The sequence below is a fragment of the Sceloporus occidentalis genome, unplaced genomic scaffold, assembly GCF_023333645.1.
Source record: "Sceloporus occidentalis isolate IW3139 unplaced genomic scaffold, rSceOcc1.0.p SCAF_10, whole genome shotgun sequence".
In the NCBI taxonomy this organism is placed as follows: Eukaryota; Metazoa; Chordata; class Lepidosauria; order Squamata; family Phrynosomatidae; genus Sceloporus; species Sceloporus occidentalis.
In genome coordinates, this window is record NW_028316990.1 from 19,006,787 (window position 1) to 19,031,151 (window position 24,365).

At 39.9% G+C, this 24,365-nt stretch overlaps 1 protein-coding gene across 1 annotated transcript in view; it reads left to right on the forward strand.

Annotated features, from left to right (window-relative positions):
• The window catches only part of NFATC3 (nuclear factor of activated T cells 3), a 41,093-nt gene extending 20,192 nt beyond the window's left edge, over positions 1-20,901 (forward strand). The window contains exons 4-10 of the mRNA XM_089477145.1: positions 3,767-3,966; positions 4,457-4,629; positions 6,010-6,150; positions 6,987-7,042; positions 7,519-7,645; positions 7,973-9,034; positions 16,769-20,901. Coding sequence (XP_089333271.1) covers positions 3,767-3,966; positions 4,457-4,629; positions 6,010-6,150; positions 6,987-7,042; positions 7,519-7,645; positions 7,973-9,034; positions 16,769-16,893 — 1,884 coding nt within the window. The 3' untranslated portion in view covers positions 16,894-20,901. The remainder of the gene's footprint in view (positions 1-3,766; positions 3,967-4,456; positions 4,630-6,009; positions 6,151-6,986; positions 7,043-7,518; positions 7,646-7,972; positions 9,035-16,768) is intronic.
• Positions 20,902-24,365: the final 3,464 nt, after the last annotated feature.

Below are 24,365 nucleotides of genomic sequence, written 5' to 3' on the forward strand. Positions count from 1 at the left end.
GCTTATAATGCCCTCTGAAAGAGTTGGCTAAACACAATGATTACCGGTGGGTTTGTTGCAAAGAATGAAAAGGATAATGGGGAAGGAGATGGTACTATAGTTGTACTTTCTAGACAGAGGCATGACAAGCTATCAGGTTACATAGAATTTTTCCTGTTTGTTGATCTTTTTGAATGTTTCATTTGCCCAAGCCTCTTTTTAGCAATGAAAAGAAGAGGCTTTTCCCTCAGGTTTGGGCCAGAGTATTTTAAGGAGCAGAGCGTTTGAAGTTTAAATGCTTTAAAATTGTTTTTATCTCCAGTCACTGATTGGAGGTAAGAATGGCCTTTCACTGTTTAGATCTCTAGAAAGCTTTCCCTCCAATGGTTCCAGTCTGTATTGCTGTAGCAGTTGCTTGCAGAGCAAAGTGGATGTGGCTGGAGGAGGTATATAGTGACTTCTCTCTCAGTTTTTATCCCCCCCCCTCCAAAAAATAGAGTTCTGGGGTCCTTGGCTATGATTTCACAGACCAGGGCATCCATTAATTTATGTTCATCAGTTTAGGGCTGTGTACACCAGACATTCCCCACCCATACCCCCAGTGAAACAGATGTACAAACAATACATTTTGAAAGGCTTGCCATAGCACTGTTGTATTGTTTGCTTTACTTCCAAGCATGCGTTAATGTGCCCAAATGAATAATTCCCTTTTCTGTTTTAGTTGCCTGTCTGTGCTGCTACTTCAGTTTTGCAAGAGTTGCGGTCTTCAAAAGCAGCCTCTGTAAACTAACTCCACGCTCTTGCCAAAAGAGTAGTTTATGTTTAACATAAATTGTTGAACTGACTTTGCATAAACGGACAGTACACAAGGATTTTCTTGTGTTATAATTGCTGTTAGAGCAAGTTAAATGCTGGGACGCTAGATTCATGAAAACCTAGCTTTGTATGCCGAGCTTTTTATAGGGCGGACTTTTAACTGCGTATGTATTAAAACCGACCGTTTACCATTTTATTTTTGAAGTAGGTTGGCTCATTTGGGAATCTGTAAATAACCAGTGAAAACAGATGTTAGTAGAAACTACTGCTTTATTTAAGCACTGAAAGTGTTTGGGCTTGGAATTGAAATTAGGTGGGTTCCTCTCCATATAATTTACCGAACTACATTCGGTGACTACATTCGGTCCCTGCCCCACCTATCTGCTTCTTGAACTTGTGGTGTAAATCATACAAGGTAACTCACTGTAAACTACCAGGGGTTAGTGGCGGATTGAGGGGATTGGACTGTGCTGAGTTGAGCCTTAGAAGCTAATTTGATACAGTCCTGGGAACCTATCGCATTGGATAAAAAAGCTGGCTTACCTTTCCCAAATTGAATTCTAATTTGGGCTGCATCATATATAAATCACCACCAAATCCGCCGCCCAGGTGTAGCCCAGGTCAAAGCCGTGCCCAGCTGGCCCCTTTTTGAAAACAGAAGCATCCAAAATGTATAAACCTTACAAACATAACCTTGAAGGTAACTTTATACTGTACATTATAGTTCTACTAACTTTGTGCATGGAAGAAATTTTGTGTTCATTGAAACACCAGAAAGAAAAGGCAGAAAGCCAAGGTGGCACTGTCTCAGCCACCCATCTGGACGATTTTGGAGTATTTCGGATTTCAGAATTCCGAATAAAGGAACCTCAACCTGTATCATAATAGTTTGTCAAAGAGGTTTTGAAAATTGTTTTTTTAGTATCTAATTTTTTTAATCAATCAATCAATCACAAATGACTGATTGATTGACTGACCAAAAAAAAAAAAATTAGATACTAAAAAACATTTTCAAACCTTCTTTGACAAACTATTTGAGGCCATTTGCATGCAAAGTATTAAAATACAATACAACATGTAGGGGCAGCATAATAAAAATACAACATAAAATGAATTATATAATAATCGTGCATGTCGAAGATTGAAAATTCAATTCGGTTAAAATATGGTCAATAAAACTATAATTAAACGAGAGCAGTCCCCAGAGCAATGAACAGCAGTATTGGCAATATATCTTGCCTGAATTTTCATTGCTGCTGAGGCGAAAAGAGAAACCTTGCAAGTTACCATAGAGTCAGTATCAGACAGGAAATAAAAAATGTTTTCTGAAACAGTATCTAAGTATTAGTTCGGTTACATTACATTTTTAGAGCTCTTGACATAGCAGCAAAGTGGTCCACCTGTAACACACTAGTACAGTTGGAGGCATTGTAGCTTATCCTGTGGTGACCTTCTCTTTGGTTAGCCTTCCAGCTTTAGTTTAATTTACGCATACACTGACCTTTGCTATGGAAACGATACAGAAATACACAAACAGCTTGGCAGAGTTTCCTGCACAAAGCAATGGGTTGTGTGTCACGGTATACAGTTACTAGAGGAGGGTTTTTAGAGGTCAGTAGTGACAGTGTACTGTCGCTTTTTCATTATTTACAACATTCTGTAGGATGCCTTGTGCAAAATATATATTATGCGTAAAAAATGAAATTATCTTGCATGCAAGTGTTTATTTTAACTGGAAGAGAATCTGATAGTAAATATATATTTAAGTAGGTTCTGTCCTTTTTTGTAATGTTATACTTCTGGCTTCTCTCTACTCAAACACCAGTTTAATTTACTATGTTTGGGTAGAAGACATGTGGCTGCATAGTCACTAGAGTGGCATAAATGTCAGCAATGTAATATAACTTAATCTTCATTGGGGTTATTTACCAGTGTCTACCTTGAATAAGTATTTTGAATTTTATAGGCAGACAACTAGAAATTCAGTTGCTATTATTGCTGTATAGAGAAGCCATGCACTTCTACTTAGATATATTGGTATGGAGAAAGATTGTAAGGGACAAAACGGTCAGAGGAAACCAACATAAGCAAAGTGTTTATATTATTTATAGCTTTTTTCCCCTGTCTCTCTTATATTCTGGATCACTTTTGCTTTTCTGCCAGTTCCATCCTTAGAAAATAATTTAAAACACGTAGCAAAATTGTGCCTTTTCAGTTAAGAAAGTGAAATAAGAAGCAAAAAAGGAGACAGAAGCTGCTGTTCTCTCCATCAAATATGCTCTAAATATGGTGAGCCGAAAGCTGAGCTGTTTTATGAGTTCCATAAGGCGGATTCTACATGTGACAAAGAGCCAGCAGAGTTTCTTGAACTAGAAAGAGACTGCTTACATAGGCATTTATGCAAGTTGGCCCAGATAAACATTCAAGGTCTTATGCCTAGTTATGGCGGATATCTGTTCCCGTAATCTTCTCTTTAGGTTATGTATGAACCACCCCAATAGGATGGGGAGCAGTTTCACTTTAGAAGGAACTCCAAGGTGTGTGTGTGTGTGTGATTTCTAAATAATGCCAATAATAGCTACCTTTTTTTCCTGCAAATTTTGGATACACAAGTCCATGCTACACTTCTCTACAATGTGGCAGTTATAATTTGAAGCAAATGGTATGTGACTGTGTTTGGTAATATATATATATATAGCAATATAATTTTATCTTTATATTTTGCAGTTCGTAATTGTTCATAACGATGCATGTCTATGAAATCCTTTGACTGGAATGGCTCATGTCAAGCTATACTGTCATTTTTATAGCAGCAATTTTTAAAAAATGCATTTGCATTGAGGCAGATAAAGAGAAGCATGCGTTTCTTGTCTTCAGAATCTTACTTATGCAAAAGAAGTGGCTTTGCAGAAATATTATTTAGCGCAAGTGAACACTAGAGGATTGTATCTCTTCTCTCTTTTCCTGACAGCTCTTGGGTTACAGTGAAAAGCCAGTAAACCTACAGATGTTCATTGGAACGGCAGACGATCGTTATTTACGGCCACATGCTTTTTACCAGGTGCACAGAATCACAGGGAAAACAGTTGCTACTGCTAGTCAAGAAATAATAATTGCTAGCACAAAGGTTTTGGAAATTCCACTTCTTCCTGAAAATAATATGTCAGCCAGGTATGTCGGATTATTATTCTGTTGCACTCAGCTGTTTGATCATGGGACATTAGGGATCTTATAGGACATTTATTAATGTTTTATCATGTTCCTTCAGGGAGGTTTCTGCTAAAAGCTTCTCAGGTCCGTCCTTCCTTCTGTTAGTCTCAAGGGTGCTATAAGATTCCTTTGTATTCTGATTCCCCAGTCTAACATGACTATGTCTGTGAATTCAGCTCTAGTATGTTTTAAATGAGCCTCTGTGTAGGCATGAGATCCCTTGTTTGTGGGTTTATAGATGACAACCCAAAAGACCAGTTACAGATCAGCAACTTGTTCTAAAGGTAGTGTGACAAGGTATTGATGCTGCAATCTAGTATGACTCAATCAAGATGTATACAGATGTTGCTTTCATTTATGACAGGCATCTCAGCAGCCTGTATGTTTGAATTATTCAGTAAGTAATGCATAGCTTGCAACTGTTTTCATTCATCCCTCTGGTCTTCCACAGTATTGATTGTGCAGGTATTTTGAAACTACGCAATTCGGACATAGAACTTCGTAAGGGGGAGACAGATATTGGAAGAAAAAATACAAGGGTGCGGCTTGTATTCCGAGTACACATTCCCCAACCGAGTGGAAAAGTCTTGTCCCTTCAGATTGCTTCAATACCTGTTGAATGCTGTAAGTTCTTTCTTATCTTTTCATGTTCCTTCTGTCTAAAAATGTCCTTGCTGTTAACTCATATACCTATAGAATACAGCAAGAACTAAAATTCAAGTAGGTCTTAATTTTCAGGGCTGTTCCGTTGCTGCAGACCTGAGGACCACCTTTAGTGATTTTAATATATTGAGGCCTTGATTCAACATCCACTTGTGAATTTATGCCACTTCTATGCAGAATAGCAATATTGTGTGACAGTGACTGTGTGCCATTGTACAGTAGCATAACCACAATGCCAAGTATGGGATGCACAACCACATTGTGTAATCACAATGCACAGCACAGCATGCCCAGTGTGCAGCTTGCAAAGGCAAGGCACAAATCAGCATACTGTTTCTGCAGCTCCACTTCGGCCATTATCAGCAGAATATATCCTTTGCACAATTGTGAGTTTTGGGCGCCACATGGATAGAGTGACTTACTCATGCGTATGTCCCTAAGACAATTTTGGTCTGAGTGTGTTGTTGCTTGGTGGTAATGGGTAAGCAGGTTGGGTTTTTTAAATTATGTATCTATCTTCAAATGCGTTGTGTTAATTTGGTCATTATAAATTCAGTATGGTGTCGAATTGCTTTATTTATTTTAAACAAGTATTGAGATAATATTTAATATAATGTTGATATCCTTGTTGTGTTCTTGTGAGCTGGCATGGAAAAGTGTAAATAGCAAATGAAAACGTTTGCACTACTTGCTATATGAAAACTGCAATTTGACAACAAAAAATGAATAAATGTACAGGTTCAAAGCTCAAACATTTCTTATAAAAATCTTACTTTTGAACATGCCAGCATTGTTTAGTAAAGATTTTATGTTGTTGTTGTTGTTGTTGTTGTTGTTGTGTGCCTTCAGGTCATTTCTGACTTATGGCCACCCTATTATGGTAGTTTCTTGAAAAGTTTCTTCAGAGGAGGCTTGCCATTGCCATTCACTGAGGCTGAGAGACTGTGACTTGCCTAAGGTCATCCAATGGGATTACATGGCCAAGCCAGGATTCGAACCCTCGTCTCCAGAGTCATAGTCCAACGCATGTATGCACATGTATGTATGTGCATACATGCTTGCAAAATATGAAACACAGAAGAACTAGACATCTCTTGTATTCAAGTTCTTTCTGGTGCAAACTTATTCCTTCGGGAGGAACTGCACAATGAGAGTGATCACCACTCGCTCTGAATAAATCTTAGCAAGAAAAGTCTGTGACAGGGTCGCCATACGTTGGAAGTGACTTCAAGGCACACAACAACAACTCCACAATAAATGTGCATTAAGGCTTTTGGTGTTGTACCTGCTTAGCCATAGTTGCAATATACTGACATATTTTTGTATATCTTTTTCACAAAGCCCAGAGATCGGCCCAAGAACTTCCTCAGATAGAGAAATACAGCATCAATAGTTGTTCAGTAAATGGAGGCCATGAATTGGTTGTGACTGGATCTAACTTCCTGCCTGAATCAAAAATAATATTTCTTGAAAAGGGGCAAGGTAAGTTCATCTTTTTAAAAAAATGTAATGGAAGGTGCTTCATTATGAGACTGAAATGGAGAACCAAAGGTGTGTTTGTTGTAAATAAACGTCCTCTTGTCTCTTGCACAAGAAGAAAATTGATACTGATACCTAACACTGGAACATAAGTGTAGGAAGATCTCTCCTTCCTTTCATTTCTTCTTAAACATGCATCTGTAAAGTGTAGATACAGTATTATTAGCATCTTCTTCTGATTCTTCTTCTCTTAGCATTGTCAGAATCTGAAAACTGTTTCATACATTTTTTTGATCTGAAATCCAACTAGAACTGGAGTGGAACAATATATATTCCGTAATGTTTGGCACATGTTCATGAGGTCTTTGGTCTTTAAAATGAGTGCAGGATCTTCAATAAGAAACTGTGTCAGTGTTTTTTTCTCCACCTGATGTGGTCACTATTTCTAGCATACAGTATCTATCTATATCTGATTGCAATCTGTCATTATGCTTTTTCCTTTTGCTGCATTGGATGAATTAATTCTGAATGGGTCCCAGGCCAAAATATCACCTGATTTCTCTTCCTTCAGATTTTTCTTTGATCCCAACTTTGTCTGCACAGCATTTCCATTTCTATAGTTTCCCTAGAAGTTAGACTTACCCTGCCAAGCATCTTTAGTCAAGACAATTTCACTTCAATACTATGCATGGCACTAGTACTGAGGATATTTTGCAATGAAACATGCCTTTCATAAGTCATTGTTACTGTTAAGAATTTCAGTCTTGTGCTATATCTACCCTTATTAACTGAGTTATGTTTGAATAATCTGATTTGAATTAAAACTTTTGTCTGAATAGATGGACGGCCCCAGTGGGAGGTGGAAGGAAAAATAATCCGGGAAAGAAGTCAAGAGGTGAGAATTCCTTTGTAACTTTCTTTTTAATTCAAGTTGCTTGACAGAAAGTTAAGTACACTGTGTTTGTTCATAAATGTTACTGCTTACTAACGGAACGGTATTAATTAAAAAAAAATACATTATTGACATTGATTTTCTAATATCAGTCGCTTTGCAAAAATGCGGAATTTAGAACCTAGCCTGTTCACTTAGGAACTTGCATTAAGATAGTGCCATTAGATTTAATTAAAATGATAATAAGGTCCTTTGAGGCCTTCAAAGTTTACAGGATTAACACTTGTGACTGAGACATTGCAATGGCCATTTGTTCAGAAGAAGGCACCATCACTTCAAAGGGGTCAGTACCATACTCTTAACACATCTTACTTTAGGAGATAAAACATATGCTTCATCAGGTAACCTAACAAAGCTTATGTAGAAGATGCTAAGGTACACCTTGCATTTAATATATAACTTTATTCATTTTTATCCAGTCTACGATTGTTCTTGAAGTTCCTCCGTATCACAACAAAACAATTACGGCTGCTATCCAGGTGCAGTTCTATGTTTGCAATGGCAAGAGGAAAAAGAGCCAGTCTCAGCGTTTTACTTACACTCCAGGTATGTATCGTCGTCTGAGTGTGAATTATGGATGATATTAAAATGTTCTTCACTGGGTTGTGGGGGTCCTGATTTTCTAAATAGTTAATTCAGTATTTGTGGTTTTCATTGATTTGTAGATCCACAGTAGCTAGATTTAGACCAGGATTTTCTAATCCTTGTAATGGGTGATACAATCCAGGTTCCAGACTTTTCTCAGTACTACTCTGGAGTTCTCTGTGCTTCTTACAGCAGTCTCACTTGATTTAATGCAGCATCTTGCATGTATTGGTTTTAATATTTATCTATTCATAGTGAATTTTAGTTGGTTTCTTTTCTGTTATACAGTTGTACTGAAACAAGAGAACAGAGATGAAATGGATTTGTCTTCGGTTCCATCACTGTCCCTGACTCATTGTACAGGCGTTAAAGGACTTTCTTCTCTCCAAACTCAACTGCCTTCCCCCGATCCAGGGCTCTCACATGAAACTTTACTTTCTACTTCACCCAGGAGCCTTGTATGCCCTATTCAGCAACCATACACGCCCATGGTGTCCTCAGCAGTATCCCCGTTGTCACACATTCAAGGTAGAAATATTAGTCCAGGTGAAGAGCATTCTGTTTTGCCCCCAGGTGTAGTTCACCAGTCTTTTCAGGTAACACCAACATCTTCTGTGAGGCCTTCCTACCAGCCTATGCAATCTAATGTTCTATTTAATGGACAGCCTGGTCTTCCCATTAACTCTGCCTCCTCCAGCCAAGGATATGATGCAGTTTCATTTCAGCAAGATGCAACTGTACCTCCGCTAATAAACCTTAGCTGCCAATCTCTGCCACCAATGCCGTATCATTCTTCGAATCCAGGTTCAGTGTCAACTTCAGCTGGAACAGGCGGGCATCCTTCAGCACACCCAGTTCAGTCAAGACAATCTTCACCTCATCTGCAACAGGTGGGGTACCATTGTCCAAATGCTCAGCCAGGTTCAGTCTCCTCTGCAATGACTCAGTCCCTTGGACACCCTTCCGCACAGTTGCAGCAAGTCACTTACCATTCTTCAAATCAAGGTAATAGTCCATCACCATCACCAAAATCCTCTCATTCTTTGGTCCATTCACCACGGTCTGGGCCATCTTCACCACAGTTGCAGCCTTTGCCTTACCAGACTCCTAGCTCAGGACCTGCCTCATCTCCTCCTCCAACTACTGTTAGTCACTCTGGACAACAGTCCCCACAGGCACATAGCCCAGGTTTGGGAGGAATTGCTGCAGCTTCATCTTTGATGCATCATAACATATGTGATACATCTCCATTTTCATCAGAGGGGTCAGATGTTAACATTAAGCCTGAACCTGAGGATCGAGAATTGAATTTTCAGACAATGGGGCTGCAAGACATCACTTTAGATGATGGTAAGTGCTAACTGTGTTAGGAGTGAAAGGTTTGAATGGCGGGTTACTTTTAGAAAAACAGTATAACAAAATAATTACAATTGGATAGTTTGATCCAAACTCTGCACACATGGCTGTTCAGATTGTGGGGCTTTCCTATTCACTGCACTATTGCGGCACAAATATATAAATAGGTAAATGCATTTGGGGAATATTTACTTGATTTGTGGACATTACTGTTGTAGTTCCACAAAACAGATACAGAAGATGCTATTGACACTTTTATTTGTGGAGTGTTTTCAGATTGGGTGGTATGGTTACAGATTTCAGAATACCTCTCAGAACATTCCTTCTGAATATAAATCCTGACAGTCTGAAAATGCTCTGCTTGATGCAGAATGCTGTTTCATGAATAAAAAGGCAGAATGGTGCTTTATTCTTGCAGACGTTAAGTATACAGGAAGCAGTATTTAGATGTGATTTGTCTTATACAGATACAATTGGAATGAATTTGGGTGTTTCTGAATATCATTCTCATGGTAATATTATAAACTAGTGATTCCCAACCTGGATCTTTTAGCTGTTTTGACTTTAAATGGGGGCTTATAATGGAGGGAGAAAACCAATTTGTAAATGTTTTACAAATCTACAAAATGTTTTGTAATTGAGCATGTTCCAGTTTCGGGGGGAAGGGGGATTGAAACTTTAGGATCAGTCTTCCCAACTACTGGTTTCTGTATATGGAACTTACTATATAGCATTCAGTAATTTATTTTGGGCTGTTTTAAGGCCAGCTGTACAAGATCTAAATTATTTCTGCACAAAACAACAGTTGAGGTTCAATTCTTTTCCTTTAGAGTTTCAACCCAGAGATAATGGGTCTCTTTCTATGGCATTTCCCCAAAGCCATGCTGTCATTTAAAGATTAGTAATATTTCATTTCATCTGAGTTTTTTAAAAAAATGCAAATTCCAATGCAAATCTGCAGGACCTGTTTTATTTGTGTATCAGAATACCACAAATGATATTAAATGTGATCCCCTGAATGTTGCGCCACTGGGATCTAGGGACACGGATAACTCAATAAAAGTAAATCATGGGCCATGAAGCTTTTAATATTTACAAGAAGTTGAAATAAATGTTGGCATCTTGCTGAGTAAATGATAAGCAGATTGTGGTATAGAGGAGGGGGGTTAAGTTTTAGCCACTGAACAAAGATGCTTAAGCTCTCCAGAAAGTGTATATTTATTTGATTGATGTAAATAAATATGTCTGCTAAAAGGTATTTAATGATAGAATGAATAACACAACTATGTAGCTTTGAACATTTTTGTTTAAAATTTCATTTTACAATAGTCAGTTATGCTGTCTTTGTTAACCAACTTGAGGTTACATTAACCTTGAATTATGTTCACTATCAGATTATGATGACCTTTTGTTAATCTTCTTTTACTTCCTTATCCGTTGTATCTCCCATTACATAAAGCTGTGGATTAGAAAGCCAAATAATAGGGCTGCACATTTATTCTAGATCAAAGCTAGCTCACTTGGTGCATTTCTCAACAGGACAGGAATCTGCTTTTGAACTAGTTTATGAACACATAGTAAGATCTCAATTCATTTTTCTTCTAAGCAATGTTCTTCTTATCTCTATATAGTTTCAGTTTATTCACGTGAAGTTCTAGAGGGTGGACTGGCCCTGTTGAGGCTGTACATCTAGCACATAACCTTAATCATCATAGAGTATTGCTTACATCCTACGCATGTCTACACTCAAGCTACTTTTCTATTCTTCAGATATGTATTTCTTAAAGTATATACATCTTGTTTTTTCCCTGGGAATCTCATGGATGTCTGGGAGATATGATGCAGATATATGATATCACCTAGCATTGGCGTTCCTGGTGCTGGTGGCATATTTAGAATATGTAGATTCCCCTGGATGATATCCTCACTAGAAAGGCAGATGTGAAACAACTGGTGCTGGATAAGTCAAAGTGACTCCCTATTGCTCAGTCTTGTGACTGAGAAATTCTAGTTTTAAAGGGTCCATATCCCCAGTGTAGAAAGCTGAGTCTTAAATTACAGAGGGATGTGTATGGGACCTTTATGGTGATGCAAGGCAACTGAAAGTAATACTTAATTTTGATATTGAATTAATAGTCTGTTGGGAGATACCTGTCAGCATGCCGTAGTTGTTTGAAAAACTGGTGACTTGTCAAGGCCACATTTGCTAAGCCTGAAATATCTGTCTTCCATATCATCTCTTGATTCCAAGCAAGCTGAATCGCAGAGGCTAGGCCACAGTACAGAATAGGACAAGTTAATTATATCCTGGCTTGCTGCTATAGTGAAAATTGACATGATACTATCTGCTGGCTCTGCACAACAAAGACAAAGCTAAATATATTGTACCACTTCAGCTTCCAGTTACAAGGCTTGCAGCACAATCACAGCTGCTAGGGCTTGCATGAGGGTGCAGGTGCAGTATTCAAGGGGAAGTAGAGACGGTATTAAGAGCTCAGTAACCCTTGATGCCTGCTAGTCATCTTCATTGACTAATACCCATTAGCGTCTGAATTTCTCTGCCAAAGAAAGAGTTAGTTATATTTTTCTGGAGCAACACATAGTGATTAATAATTTAACACTGGAAATTAGAGGAAGAGCAGCATTTTGGCCATGTCCAAAGGGCTGCTGTGGTGGGCTTCCATGAAAGAATACTATATATACCTGTGAATAAGTCTAGAAATTTCAGTCAAAGGATTGACCCCAAAAACCTGAGCTGGCTTATCCACAGGTCAATGTATGTACTGTACTTTGACTCTTATTGAAAAAGAAACCATCTCCTGGTTGAAAGTGAAGAGTGTAATCTGTCCTGGAAGCACTGACTCACCCGTACTCTCTCATCCATCCAGCCTTTTAGTGTGAGCACAAACAGTTAGGCCTGCTTGAATTTTGTGAGTTCTTTGGCAGTGTTTTCCTTTGCGTCATCCTTCAGATGTTTGTTATGTGCCCCTAAGTTTTACCCTCGACTTATCTACGGGTCATAGCAAAATCCATAATTCTGACCCCAAAACCTGCCCTCAACTTATACATGAAGTCGACTTATAGTCAAGTGTAAGCGGTACTTGCCATTGCAGTCACTGATTTTGTGCCGTAGCACATGCTGTACTTTGCTAATGTGCGAAGGCAATGGACAACATGTAAAGGATGGTCCTAGCAACCTTAACATCTCAGTTCTGGGTATTACATATGAAGATCAAAGTCAGTTTCATCTGACTTCCATTGCTTCTGTTCCTACGCTGTGGGTGAATGCATAGCCCTATGTGGCCTTCAGAGTGAACTTACGATATTAAATAGATTTTGTGTTGTCCCCCTGCCCCAGATGGTGTGCCTGCCAGTGTCCTTGTTGGATTACCTATTTGCATTACTGTCTACATGCATGACACTCATAGGCTTAATGTGTGAGACTTAACACACTTCCAAATGGATGTGTGCACATTCTGCCTATGCAGGTTAGGCTAAATACATAGATACACACATAAATACACACAAATAAGAGCTGGAATTGACAGGACTGCATTCCCCCCACCCCAGACATTACAAATATCTGAGACATTATGTGCATCCTCTGCTGTGAGTGGATGCTAAATAGCTTGCATTATGCTTTGAAAGTTGACCACTCTCACAACTTACAACTCTCTTGCCTCTGTGCTTTTCTGGATGCTTCATTTGCTCATGCAGTTCTGCTCTTTCAGCTTAATTGATGGGCACTTATTAGAGAATGCATTTACAGGCAGTAGATTCGGCCGTTTTTAAATTGAGAGATCTTTTTGTATTGTGTGTGTGTGTGTGTCAGGGAGGGAGTGTTGTTGTTGTCACTGCAAACATCAGAAGTCTGGCAATTATTCTAGTATATATTTCATTTATGCTACAAAACTTGCGGGTCTAGCCCATACATAAAGTGGTTCACACACACACACACAAACTATATAATAAACAGAATATATCGAAGGAATCCCTGAAAGGCATATAAGACTCCAGCGTAAAGCATTTTCATGTTGAAGCAAGAGTGGGCCCCCCAAGCCCTGGCTGTGCATCTCCTTTCTGAATAGTTGTGCATTGAGTGTGGTTGTTAGGACTGGAAAACGGATGTGCAACTAGGATAGACCCATTTATTTGCTCTGTGACTTTCAGTGGTCCTCACAAACTGCCAAAAATGTTAAAAAACAAAATTTCGACCCCTGGCTTGAAAAACAGGTATTATTTTCATGTTAAACAGTGTGCTTGGGACAGGGGGGGATATTTTTAAAAGGTGCATTGATGGACCTGGGGATTCTAGGAATGGTACGTCAGCCTTTTGAGGCAGAAAAAGAGGGATTTAGGGAGAGTCAAGAATTGCCTCTTCAACAACCTCTGCTATAAAAGAACACCACATAGCAGACAAGAACACCCAGTACTTCACCAAAGAAATGCCCTACACTTAAGTGGTACCTGAACAGAGCTTGGCATGTTAGGTTTTTTTCCCTTATGTCTCTTGGGACATTCTTGGCACACGCAGCTGTGCCATTATTCTTACATTTTTGGCATACCTATTTCAGAAGCAACATTAGCTGGGAGTTGAGTCTGCAATTTACATTGCTCTCCTTCCCCAAATATATTTTTTTCTGAAACTGAAATAAAACTTTGGCCTGTTACAGACTGCCAAAATAAAGCTGCTTCGGGTCTCTTTGGAGGTATACTGTTTAAATGATGCATGCATCCTAAGAATCCGGAAGCTGCACCAAAGCTGCACTCCAGTGCTTAGGAATGGAGTGTGGCTTTGGTGCGATCTCCAGACTCTTAGGACCCATGCATCATTTAAATAGCATACCTCCAAAGAGACCCGAAGCAGCTTTATTTTGGCAGTCTGTAACAGGCCTTAGTCTATGTTTAACTCTGTTCCAGTTTGACGTGTTAATATTTACGTTTGAGTGCAATTTCTCTCTCCTTTGTTCCTGTTTAAATACTGTACCTTTGCATCCTGGCAATTCACAAAGTAATCCTTGCTTCAGTCTCTGTGTATGTGTGTGAAATAGTCTGGCTGCATTTTAAATTAGTTGTGTTTCTATTGAGGGTCTGCAACTCGAAGGCAGGTTTCGGTAGACTTCTAGTTTAAAGATCAAAAGGCAAAGGAGATCGTTCCAGCAACTTTATCAAGTGTCACTTGCCACCTGTTTCTCTTACAACTATGCCTCAAAATAATTTCCAAATGGTCAGCAGGTAATGAAGTAGTTTGCAGTTCCAAGCTCTCAAGCTACATGTATGCAGGATTCCTGCCTTGCTTTTCTTTCTTTCAGAGCTTCTGATCTTTTGGAGCAACATACCAAATGCATACAGTTTATAAAATTGCAGATGCGTCTATATGCAGAACAAGATTTTACAAAACATTACAGGAGGCTTTTAACAATGAGGTTTTCCTAACTGGTGCTTCTGCTACTAGTACAGTCTTTATCAGGTGGTTTTTCAAAGGATACTGCCTTACACACAGTAATTGACAGATTACTCAGAAATCAGTCCATTGATATAAATGATGTTTTAACACTGGCGCCAACTTCAGCATTGTTAAATGTAAAAAATGGGAAAATACAAGTTTTATCTAGGCCAGTTATCTGAATAACCAAATAGTAATAAGTTATATGGGAGCTAAACATACCTTGTGACATTCGTCCAGTGTTTATTCTTGGTATCTAACTGTGAGTACAGACTGAGAGTCTGAATCTCTCTGGGGTGCTTCCTCAGGCCATAGGGTTGAATAAAAGGACAAAGAAGAAGCATGTTAAGACTTTCAGAAAAACAGTTTTCCAATTAACTCTCTAAATCAAATAACTTGGGCAGGGATAAAGTAAAACCAGGCTGCAGACTTTGAAACCTCTTGCTCATAGCTTTTGGCTAAGCCATGGAGACGTTACAGAATATATTGGAATATTCACTTGTCAGAATGGTAGGATTAGAGACAAGAAGGGTGTATAAATTGGAGGAATACAGTTTGACACCACTTTAACTGCCATGGCTAAAGAAGCAGCAGTACATTTCTTTAATTTTAGTGAGAAGTCATGATCCTCTTTAAATAAGTTAAATTCCTGGGATACCTGTTGCAATTCCCAGTGGAAAAGCAAAGTGAAGTGGAGAAAGGTTAGGGGCAGAAGTGTGACGATAGTGCTCAGAAGTAAAACGTGTAGTTGTGTGATTTAGCTCTATGGAGAGCTAAGCACTGACACCACTTAGTATATTGTTATTGCACATAATTTGAATGACTGCCAAAAAAACTGGGAGGAAAGTATGCCTTTATGTATGGCTGTCATAGTGAGTCTCAACTGAGAACTAACTAAGTTTTAACAGTGGTTTTAACTGACTCAGAAGCAGAACAAGAAGTTATCAGCCCATAGTCCAGTGCGCCGTAGAAAAGGCTGTACTTAAGGAACTGAAGAGAAACAGGATTTGTACTGAACTTGACAACCTTTAAGATCCTAAGTCCATCATTCTGTTGAGGTTCTTCTGAAGGCATTGCTTTCTGTGAGCTGTTGCCACAATTGCTGTGGTTGGAGTCAGTGACAAGTAGTCAGAAATGGAAGAGCTTTTAAGGTAGGGAATGTAGTATCATGTGCTGCAGCCGAGAACAAATCCAGTGAAACCCAAGTGTAGCTTAGACCATTGGAGTGTTGTCTTGTATCTATTTTGAGAGATCTGTCCACAGAATGCCCCTTCTGCGGTCCTCTGCGTCTGCTGGCTAATGGTGGGTGACATCTGGCATTGCAGCTGGGAAGGAGGTTGAGGCTGTTGCTCAGTTGCATATTCATTTTGCACAAAGCTTAGCAGTGAGGGTAAGCCAAAAAGGGGAAGCTAGCAGTGCAAAATGCAGTTGACGTTTCTGAGTAGCTCCCCAGGATACGCTCTTGGGAAAGGCCAGGTAGTTTAAAAGTACAGCCTCTAATGCTGTGGCTCAGCATAAAATCCCCCCTCTCTAGCTTTGAATCAGATGTACTTTGTCCAAGTCTGCTTCAGAGTAGTATAGTACAAAATCTGTAGCATACCAAGTTTTGGAATACTGTCTTCTAAGAATTTCAGCTGGTTTTTCTTTTTAGTACCAAATGAGTGCCTTTTTCTCTGTTCTGCCTTTGACTTGGTTTTAATATTGTGTTTATCACAGACTGTTTCATCTGCATCATTGGTTTTATTGATTTGGGGGAAAGGAGTAGGTTGGTATGATAACCTTGTTTGAAGAGTGGGAAGTTTACCTACCGATGACTTCTTCTTTTCCTCCTTCTCTTTCCTGTTATTATTTCTTATCCGCCTCTTCTTATGGATTGAGGCAGAGAACTACAATAAATTAAATTAAATGATGATTATTATGTTTTATTAATAACGCACTGTAAAATTTACATAGCGCTGAATGTATGATCAATTAAAAATATTTTAATTACATTTTTAAAAAAGTCCTGTTGAGAGAGCTTAAACTAGTGTGGTTGAAAGTCTATAGCAGTGGCTCCTAAGCTTTGGTCCTCCAGGTGTTTGGACTTCATTTCCCAGAAACATAGCTAGAGATTCTGGGAGCTGAAGTCCAAAGCAACTGGAGGACCAAAGTTTGGGAAACACTGGTCTATAATATCACTATAAGTATGATCTAAAATGGAGAACTCTAAAAACAAGTGCAGTTCAGGGAATGAAAATGAAAATTGGGGAGGTGTGTTAATCTTTTCTTCTTCTTTTTTTCAGTGAATGAAATCATAGGAAGAGACATGTCTCAGATCTCTGTTTCCCACGGAGCAGGAGTGACCATCCATTCACCACATACATGCTCAGCATCCTTGGAGGCAGGAATGTCCGATGGAGTTCCATAGCTATTTAGGCTTATGAATTAAGCAATCCAGAGAACTTTGCACTTTCCCCCTTAAAAATGCTCCATCCCTTCACTAGAGTTCCTGTGCTTCCGACTTTGTGGCCTTGATGATCTGGAACCGTGGATCCTTGCAGAGCTGTTCTGGGGGATAGCAGGGTTACCCTTCTCACTTAGGGACAAAGCATCCTAATTCTACCCTTTTAGGATGCTGTAAAATTGTTTTGTAAAAATGAATATGAGACACAAGATACTTTAACCATGACAAAAAACGTTACCAATGAGCTTTGCTTGTTTTGTGCATTTAATAGAATTCTTTTATATTAAGTACTTAATTGTATGGAGAAATATAGTTTTGCTCTCAATCTGTGCAGTACTGAATGTGGGGATTTTTTAAAAAACACATCTTATATGCTGCTTTTCCTTAGGAGTGATATTAGGATTGTAAAATAAATTTGTATATGCAGGGGGAGGGATCTTTTTGAAGAGCCTTTAAGCTTATATGGTTTTAAAGAGAACCTTTTTTTAATAATGAAATATTTCAGAGGCACAACATTAATTGTCATCTTAAGCCAATGCCTTTGGAAGTCTTGTTGTATAAAAGATTGTTAGCATTTTCTTTGGATTTTTAGGAAGAAAAGCCAAACGTAGATCTGTGTTCTTTATACACTGAACATCTTTGGTAGGCTGCAAAGAGACCATTCCATCATGGAAGTATTGGGATTAAAAAATACATTCCAAAATCTAACATTTATAACTTTATACCCCCCCTTGCCGGTTCAGGCCCCTACTGACAAAAACAGCTTTACTTGTTTGGAACAGTTTCTACGAATGCATATTTTTAGAGAGACAATTAAGATTTTGGGGATTTTTATTTTAAAAAAGCCATAAACCTTAACTGTTTTAAGCAAGGTTTTGAAATCCCTCAGGTAGGGTTTTTCACGCAGTCTGTGTCTTTTTGTATGTTAGATAAAAAAACCCTGATTATTTATATCTCTTGTGACTAAAACTTGCTTCTTAACCTCTTTTCTCGATGACATTGTGATGCTCCTGTTCATTGTCTGAGACAAGGTGGGAATCGTATGGCTCTCCAGATATTGTTGACCTACTACTGCCAGCATTCTTCACCATTAGTTATGCTGAGTTCAGATTCTGGGAGTTGCGGTGCAACAACGTCCGGAGGGCTGCAGAGTCCCCACCGGTGTCTGAAAAAGATGAATCCCAGCATTCAGTAAGGGGGAAGGTAACAGACTTTGATTGAATCAGTGAAACCCATTGTAGACCTTGACAAATTCTCTAAGCCCTTACGCTGTCAAAGATGTGCTCAACCTTGCTAATATTGTAGAGTCAGTCTTCGGAGGCATTGGCTGCCGTGAACTTGTTCAAGCAGCATTGAAATTCATGGGGATTGTACTTCCTATTACAACTTCCAGCTGCCCACTGTCAAGGAACAATTGGAGGTCTTTAAACAGAGGCTGGATGGCCATCTGTTGGCGATGCTTTGATTTCCTGCATGGCAGGGGGTTGGACTGGATGGCCCTTGCGGTCTCTTCCAACGCTATGATTCATGCTATGTCTTTAGAATCTCAGGCCTTTAGTTAGAAACAACAGAGTTGAGATTGCAGTTGAAACTGCCTAGTGTCACCGTTTCATATTAATATTTCATACAGTGCTGTAACTTGCAGGAGCCTATCTGATTTGGAACATGCAGGAGTATATAGGATCCAGATACATAAGATGGGAATCCCCACTCGATAGACTTGATTTCCGTTGATGATGTTTCTGAAAAATCAAGCTTATTAACCTTTGGCTAACTGAACAGAATGGAAGATGCCAACTGGGAAAGAAGATTGAGGGAACCTTTGGAAACCACAGGATTCAGATAAAACTGTGGGCTTTTAAAAAATCCAACAACAATGCAGTATGTGAAATGTTGATGCTCTTTAGAGTGATGAACAGCAAGTTTGTCACCATAATGTCTGCCTTGAGCACACTCCAAGAAACCTGACTAGGGCTGCATCTGCACTTCAGAAATAATCTGGTTTGACACCACTTGAACTGCCATGGCTCAGTGCTGTGTAATTCTAGGAATTGTAGTTTGTTGCGGCCCCAGAGCTCTACAAGGCATTGAGCCATGGCAGTTCAAGTGGTGTCAAACCAGATTATTTCTGCAGTGTGGATGTAGCCCAGGAAACCCTACGAGTTTCCTTTTCCTGTGAAAACATGGAGCCTGTCTTAAGCCTCCTTTTAATCAGGCAAATGGGAATCCAGTTGGCTGTAGTTTGCAAACCAAATGATGTAGTACCCTCTTGCATTTATTGGGCCAACCTGCCTTGAATCCCATTGTGGGAGAAAGGCAGGATATAAATCCTTGAAATAAATACTGTAAAATATATATAAAACAAATGGCCTGCCAAATTTTGGCTTCTCCTTAGCTCCTGAGAATAGCAGCTTTCTTTTGTGGTTACTAGATTGCCAAGTAGAAAAATTAGAAATCAAAGGGCGTTGCTGTGATGTGGAGATGGTAGCCCCTTCTGCTGTTTCTTTGCAAGTCCATCTTGTCTTCTGTTGATGGAGTTCAAACTGATTTTTAAAAAGCTGAATGAAGTATGGATAGTTAAGCGTGTAGCCCTTCACTCCTTTTCAAAGAGTACACACCTTTTAATGTGTCCTTTATGATGGCAGCTGTATTGCCATTTTACGGCTTATTATAATGGGTTTCCAGCAACCAGCATTTTTTGAAGTGATTTCATCTTTTGGAGCTTTCTGTGGCATCTCGTGCCCCTTAATGGTGTCTGATACAACCTCTTTTCCCTATAGGTTAGGGCTGCGAATCATGCAGCCTTCCAGGTGATGCTGGACCTGCAACTCCCAGCATTCCCAGGTGTGATATTTAGGGCTGAGGGGAGTTGCAATCCAGTAAATCCTGGAGGGATGTGTGTTTTCCCACCTCTTCCTCCCGAGTCGTTTTGAGTTTGTATTGTACATAAAATGTGGGAACCCAGACAATCCCAAATTGCTATGCACTAAGTGAGCAATCCTCCTAGGCCCACAGCGTTACCGCCTTTCTTGCAGAAGCCTATTGAAAGGTACAGAGACCTCGCGGTGGTGGATTTTTGTTTTTGGATTGTTCACAGAACCTTCTGATGCCTTTGAATACCTTGATGCCTGTAGATGTAGAGATGCTTTCCTATTTAAAAGAGAAATGTAGACTTTGGGTACTAAAAAAAATAATGGTTGTATTTGCCTTGTAAAAGCTTCAGTACAAGGGTCTTAATTTTATTTTATTTTATTTGCTTGTGTGATGCTGTAGGTAAGACTGTTAATTTTGTGTAATGTAGTGGATATAAAAGCACACAATCTCCATTGGACTATGCAATTTACAACCTTCAGCAGCAGCCTGTGACTAGCATTTACCTTACTCGCCTCTCCTGCCTCCAAATCTACAATGGCTTTCTGTGCTGGTGTCCACTTAAAAATAAATACGACGGAAGGCATTGATTAACTCTTTTATAGAAAGAACAGAGGCTTTTGTAAATCAAATGAGGAGGCAGTGTATAAAGCCCATTTGATATGGGTTTTAAAAGTGGTCTTGGTTTTACCAGAGTTTGGCCACAGTTTGGCATTCATTGTAATAAACTTCAGGAAAAATGGAACTGCCATCCTTTCTAAACCAAAGATTAAAGAAGAAGACAAAAAAAAAAGACAAATTTTGTTTGGATGCAAATGAATCTTGGGGAGCTTCTATTTTTGATACGCCGAATGTATGTCATTCCTTGAGGTTTGGAGATTGTTCAAATTGAAAATTTTATATTTAACAAACGTGGGACGATAATGATTTAAGACTAAAGGTTACATTCTAGATGTTTACAGAGCCTTGTCTTGTAATTTCATGTACATTTGTGTATTATTAAAAACATTTTTGTAAGTTATGATTGCAGTGCTACAAGCAGAAATACAAAGGGAAAAATATATATATATGCATTTTAGGCTCTTGAATCATAGTGTTGAAATAAAGAAGGAAATGCATTAAAGTGTAGGTGTCCTCACTGAACTGTGGTTTGCGTGGCACAGTAGATGTCATTTATGGGCACTCAGCTAGATCAGTGATTCCCAAGCTTTGCTTCTCCAGATATTTTCCACTACTGCTCCCAGAATTCCTGACAGGTGGCCAAGCTGGCTGGGGCTTCTGGGAGCTGAAGTCCTGAAATATCTGGAGGACCAAAGTTTGGGAACCACTGCACTAAATGTTGATCAAGAAGCGGGACTCAGATGCTCAAAGTTGCTATATTATACCACCTCTGCTCTGGAATCACCCAAGACTAGGAGTAAGTCCCTTGCAACAAGTGATGTGCCAGCGTTGGCAAAGGCATTAACTTGCAGAGCTCTCAGATGGCAAAGCCTGGAGCCCGCTGGCTTTTGCGTCTGCCTCTCTGCAGAAAGAGAGTGACTCTTCAAATGGGTCAAGGCAAGATCCCTGACCAATTTAGGATCGGTCTCCTTGATGGCGCCTTGGTCTTTACGGATGGTGCTGGTGATAAAAATAGAGGGGGACAGGAAAGAAAGAAGTAATGGAAGTGCCAAAGATTTCATGTTGAAGCAGTGATGTCTGAAGCGCTCTAAATATAGTTGGGGAGTCTCTTGAATGCTCCTCCGTATTCTTGCCTTGGAACTAAGCATAATGCTGGGACCATGGAGCACTTAAGGCCCTTGATGGGTTGCTTGTTTGATTTTAGGTTTTTGGAGGAACAGCGAAACCGCTGGAGAGGGGTTATGTGTGCGTAGATCACACAGGTGAATGCAACATAAATGATTTGCACAGCTGCTGGTCTCATGCCACAACTGTGTCATAGCGGGCCAATTGAGTCCCTAAATTACTCGACGGACTCATCGCCTTTTAAGATGAAGAGTGCCGTGACAGGGAGGCATTTGCCCTTTCTAAGTGGGTAATTTGCAAGCCTGCCTAAGGTTTGGAAGCACAGCTCATTGGCATTGGGGTTGATAGATGTTGTAGTCGAGCACAAATGGAGGATTGCAGGTTGAGTGAGGATGGCCTATCTCAGAAGGCTGTCCAAATACCATACCTTCTTGTGCATCCGAAGTCATCTTTTAAAAAGCTTGGGAAGATCAGCCATCTCTATTTTTCTGCAACCAAGTATCACAAAACAAGAAATTGTCTTCGTATGACCATGAGGGTTTATACAATAGATAGAGCAGCTCTTCAATCCTCCACTGCCTTAGTGCTTGGCTTGGCTTCTTTGTATTCAGCCTCATCCACTTGTTCAAACCTAGAGATGGAGCAAATGTGGGCCCCCAGATCTTGGATTGCAATGCGCATCATCCCTCATTGCTGCTGGGAGTCGCAGCACCAACATCTGGAGGGTCCTATGTCCCTTGGCCTTGCTCTGGACTAGTGATTCCCAAACACTGATCTTCCAGATGTTTTGGACTTCAGCACCCAGCATTCCTGACTGTTGGCTTATGGGAACTGAAGTCCAAAATACCTGGCGAACTAAAGTTTGGGAACTATTATTGCTCAAGATCTTAAAATCAGGTATCTGATAACACCTTACCAGGACTGGAGTAAACACTGCTCTCGCTGCAAATAAGGGTCCAAAACATATTGCAGAAATAATCCAGTTTGAGACCACTTTAAATGCTGTAGTCCAATGCTAAGAAATCCTTGGAAGTGTATTTTATGGTGGCATCAGAGCTCTCTTGACAGAGAAGGCTGTCACAAAGCTAGTTTCTGAGATTCCTAGCATTGAGCCAGGGCAGTTAAAGCAGTCTCAAACTGGATTATTTCTGCAGTGTGTTTTGGCCCAAGATTAGGTTTCTTCTAACTCTTACAATTTAATGTCTTCATTACTAATGATTGGATTGCAAAGCACCTAACATGAGAGACAAAGCCAAATAATGTCATCCGCTCTACAGGAATCCAGTGCTCTGGGAGCAAAATAAAACTCTGTCATCCCTTCATATCCCATGGTTTTAGGATGAGATGTGGGAATCATTTGCCTCCTCGCTGTACTGAGAAGAGGTGTCTTGGTCTTCAGGCCTTCACTTTCCCCATCTGACCCAGGCGCTGGTCTCGCCTTCAGCTTCATTGAAGAGCTATTAAAAGCCATTTTCATTCTGAGTCCTCCCTTGACACCTCTCAGACTGGCCTCTCCCTACTTTGCCTGCCAGCAACATCCATTAAATGGCTATTTCAGGTAGGGAGCAAGAGGCCCCATTTATACATTTCCAAGCAGGCAGGGCTGCATTTCTTCTCCTTTGCTCTGCATGCATTAGGACAAATGGTTCCCACAATCAAACAAAATGCCGGGGCACTCAGAAATTCAGGAAAGACCCCCCTCTTGCTGTACCCTAAAGAGTACATTACGTGCCAAGGGCTGATACAGAGAGAGAAAGATGAGGCTTGTTGTGCGCCACAATGCGGGGAATGGAGTGAAATCCCACCAAGGCAGGTGATAAAGAGCTTGCTTTAATCCCAATTTGGAAAATCATTCAAACCGGCTCACTTCAACGCCCAAAGAAGTGGCAAGTGAAAAGCCAATAGAAAGACCAGTGTTCTTCAACATCCGTATAAATGATTTAGATGAAGGAACAGATGTTTGCACACGATGCGCTCATGAAATTACATTTCCAGAATATAACCCAGGGACAAAAGGAAAAATATAGCTCCTCCCCCCCCCCAAAAAAAAAAAAAAAGCTAAGTCAAGGAACAATTACAAAAAGTTATAATGGTTCTTGTGGTGTTTTGAATGTGAAGGGGGCCACCTGATGGTGACATGGATTAGTGCAAGTGTTCAAATCTTTGTGATTCTCGAGATCACTCCTCAATCTTTGGTGTAATGGATTGCAGCTCCCGGAAGCCCCACCTGGCTCGACATGTATAAACCCCCATTTCTATTCACACGATCAAACCTTTTCTTTCCCTTTCCCTTTCAATCCCAACCCCATATCCTCCCATTTTCCTTACCTTACCAGTTTCCGGGTGGATCCCAGCTGAAGTCTTATAGCTAAGAGCAATTTCAAAATCCCTTCTCTTGGGGTGCTTGGAGCAACTCCTAAAGAAGTAGACTTAGGTCTACAAAAGCTCATGCTGCCAACTTCTTTCTTTCAGTTAGTCTCAAAGGTGCTACAAGATCTCTCCACAGTGGGATCAATGGGCACCAGTTTTGTTGTGCATCAAGACACAAACTAGGGAGTGCTGATGCCCACTGGGACATTCTTGCCAGCGTCCTGTTTTGCATCTTCACATTTCACTAACCGGGTTTCGTAGAGCATGGGCTGTCAAGTATACATAAAGTTATATGATTTTGACCATGTTAAAGGATCCCAACCAGTGCAGAAAAAGCCTCCATTCCCTCACTGCATGGCCCATCAACTCAGCACACCTTACTGCAATTCTCCATGGTGGGGGTTTTCAATTCAGACCAGAGATGCTAAAGGAGCTCCAAGTAGCCAATG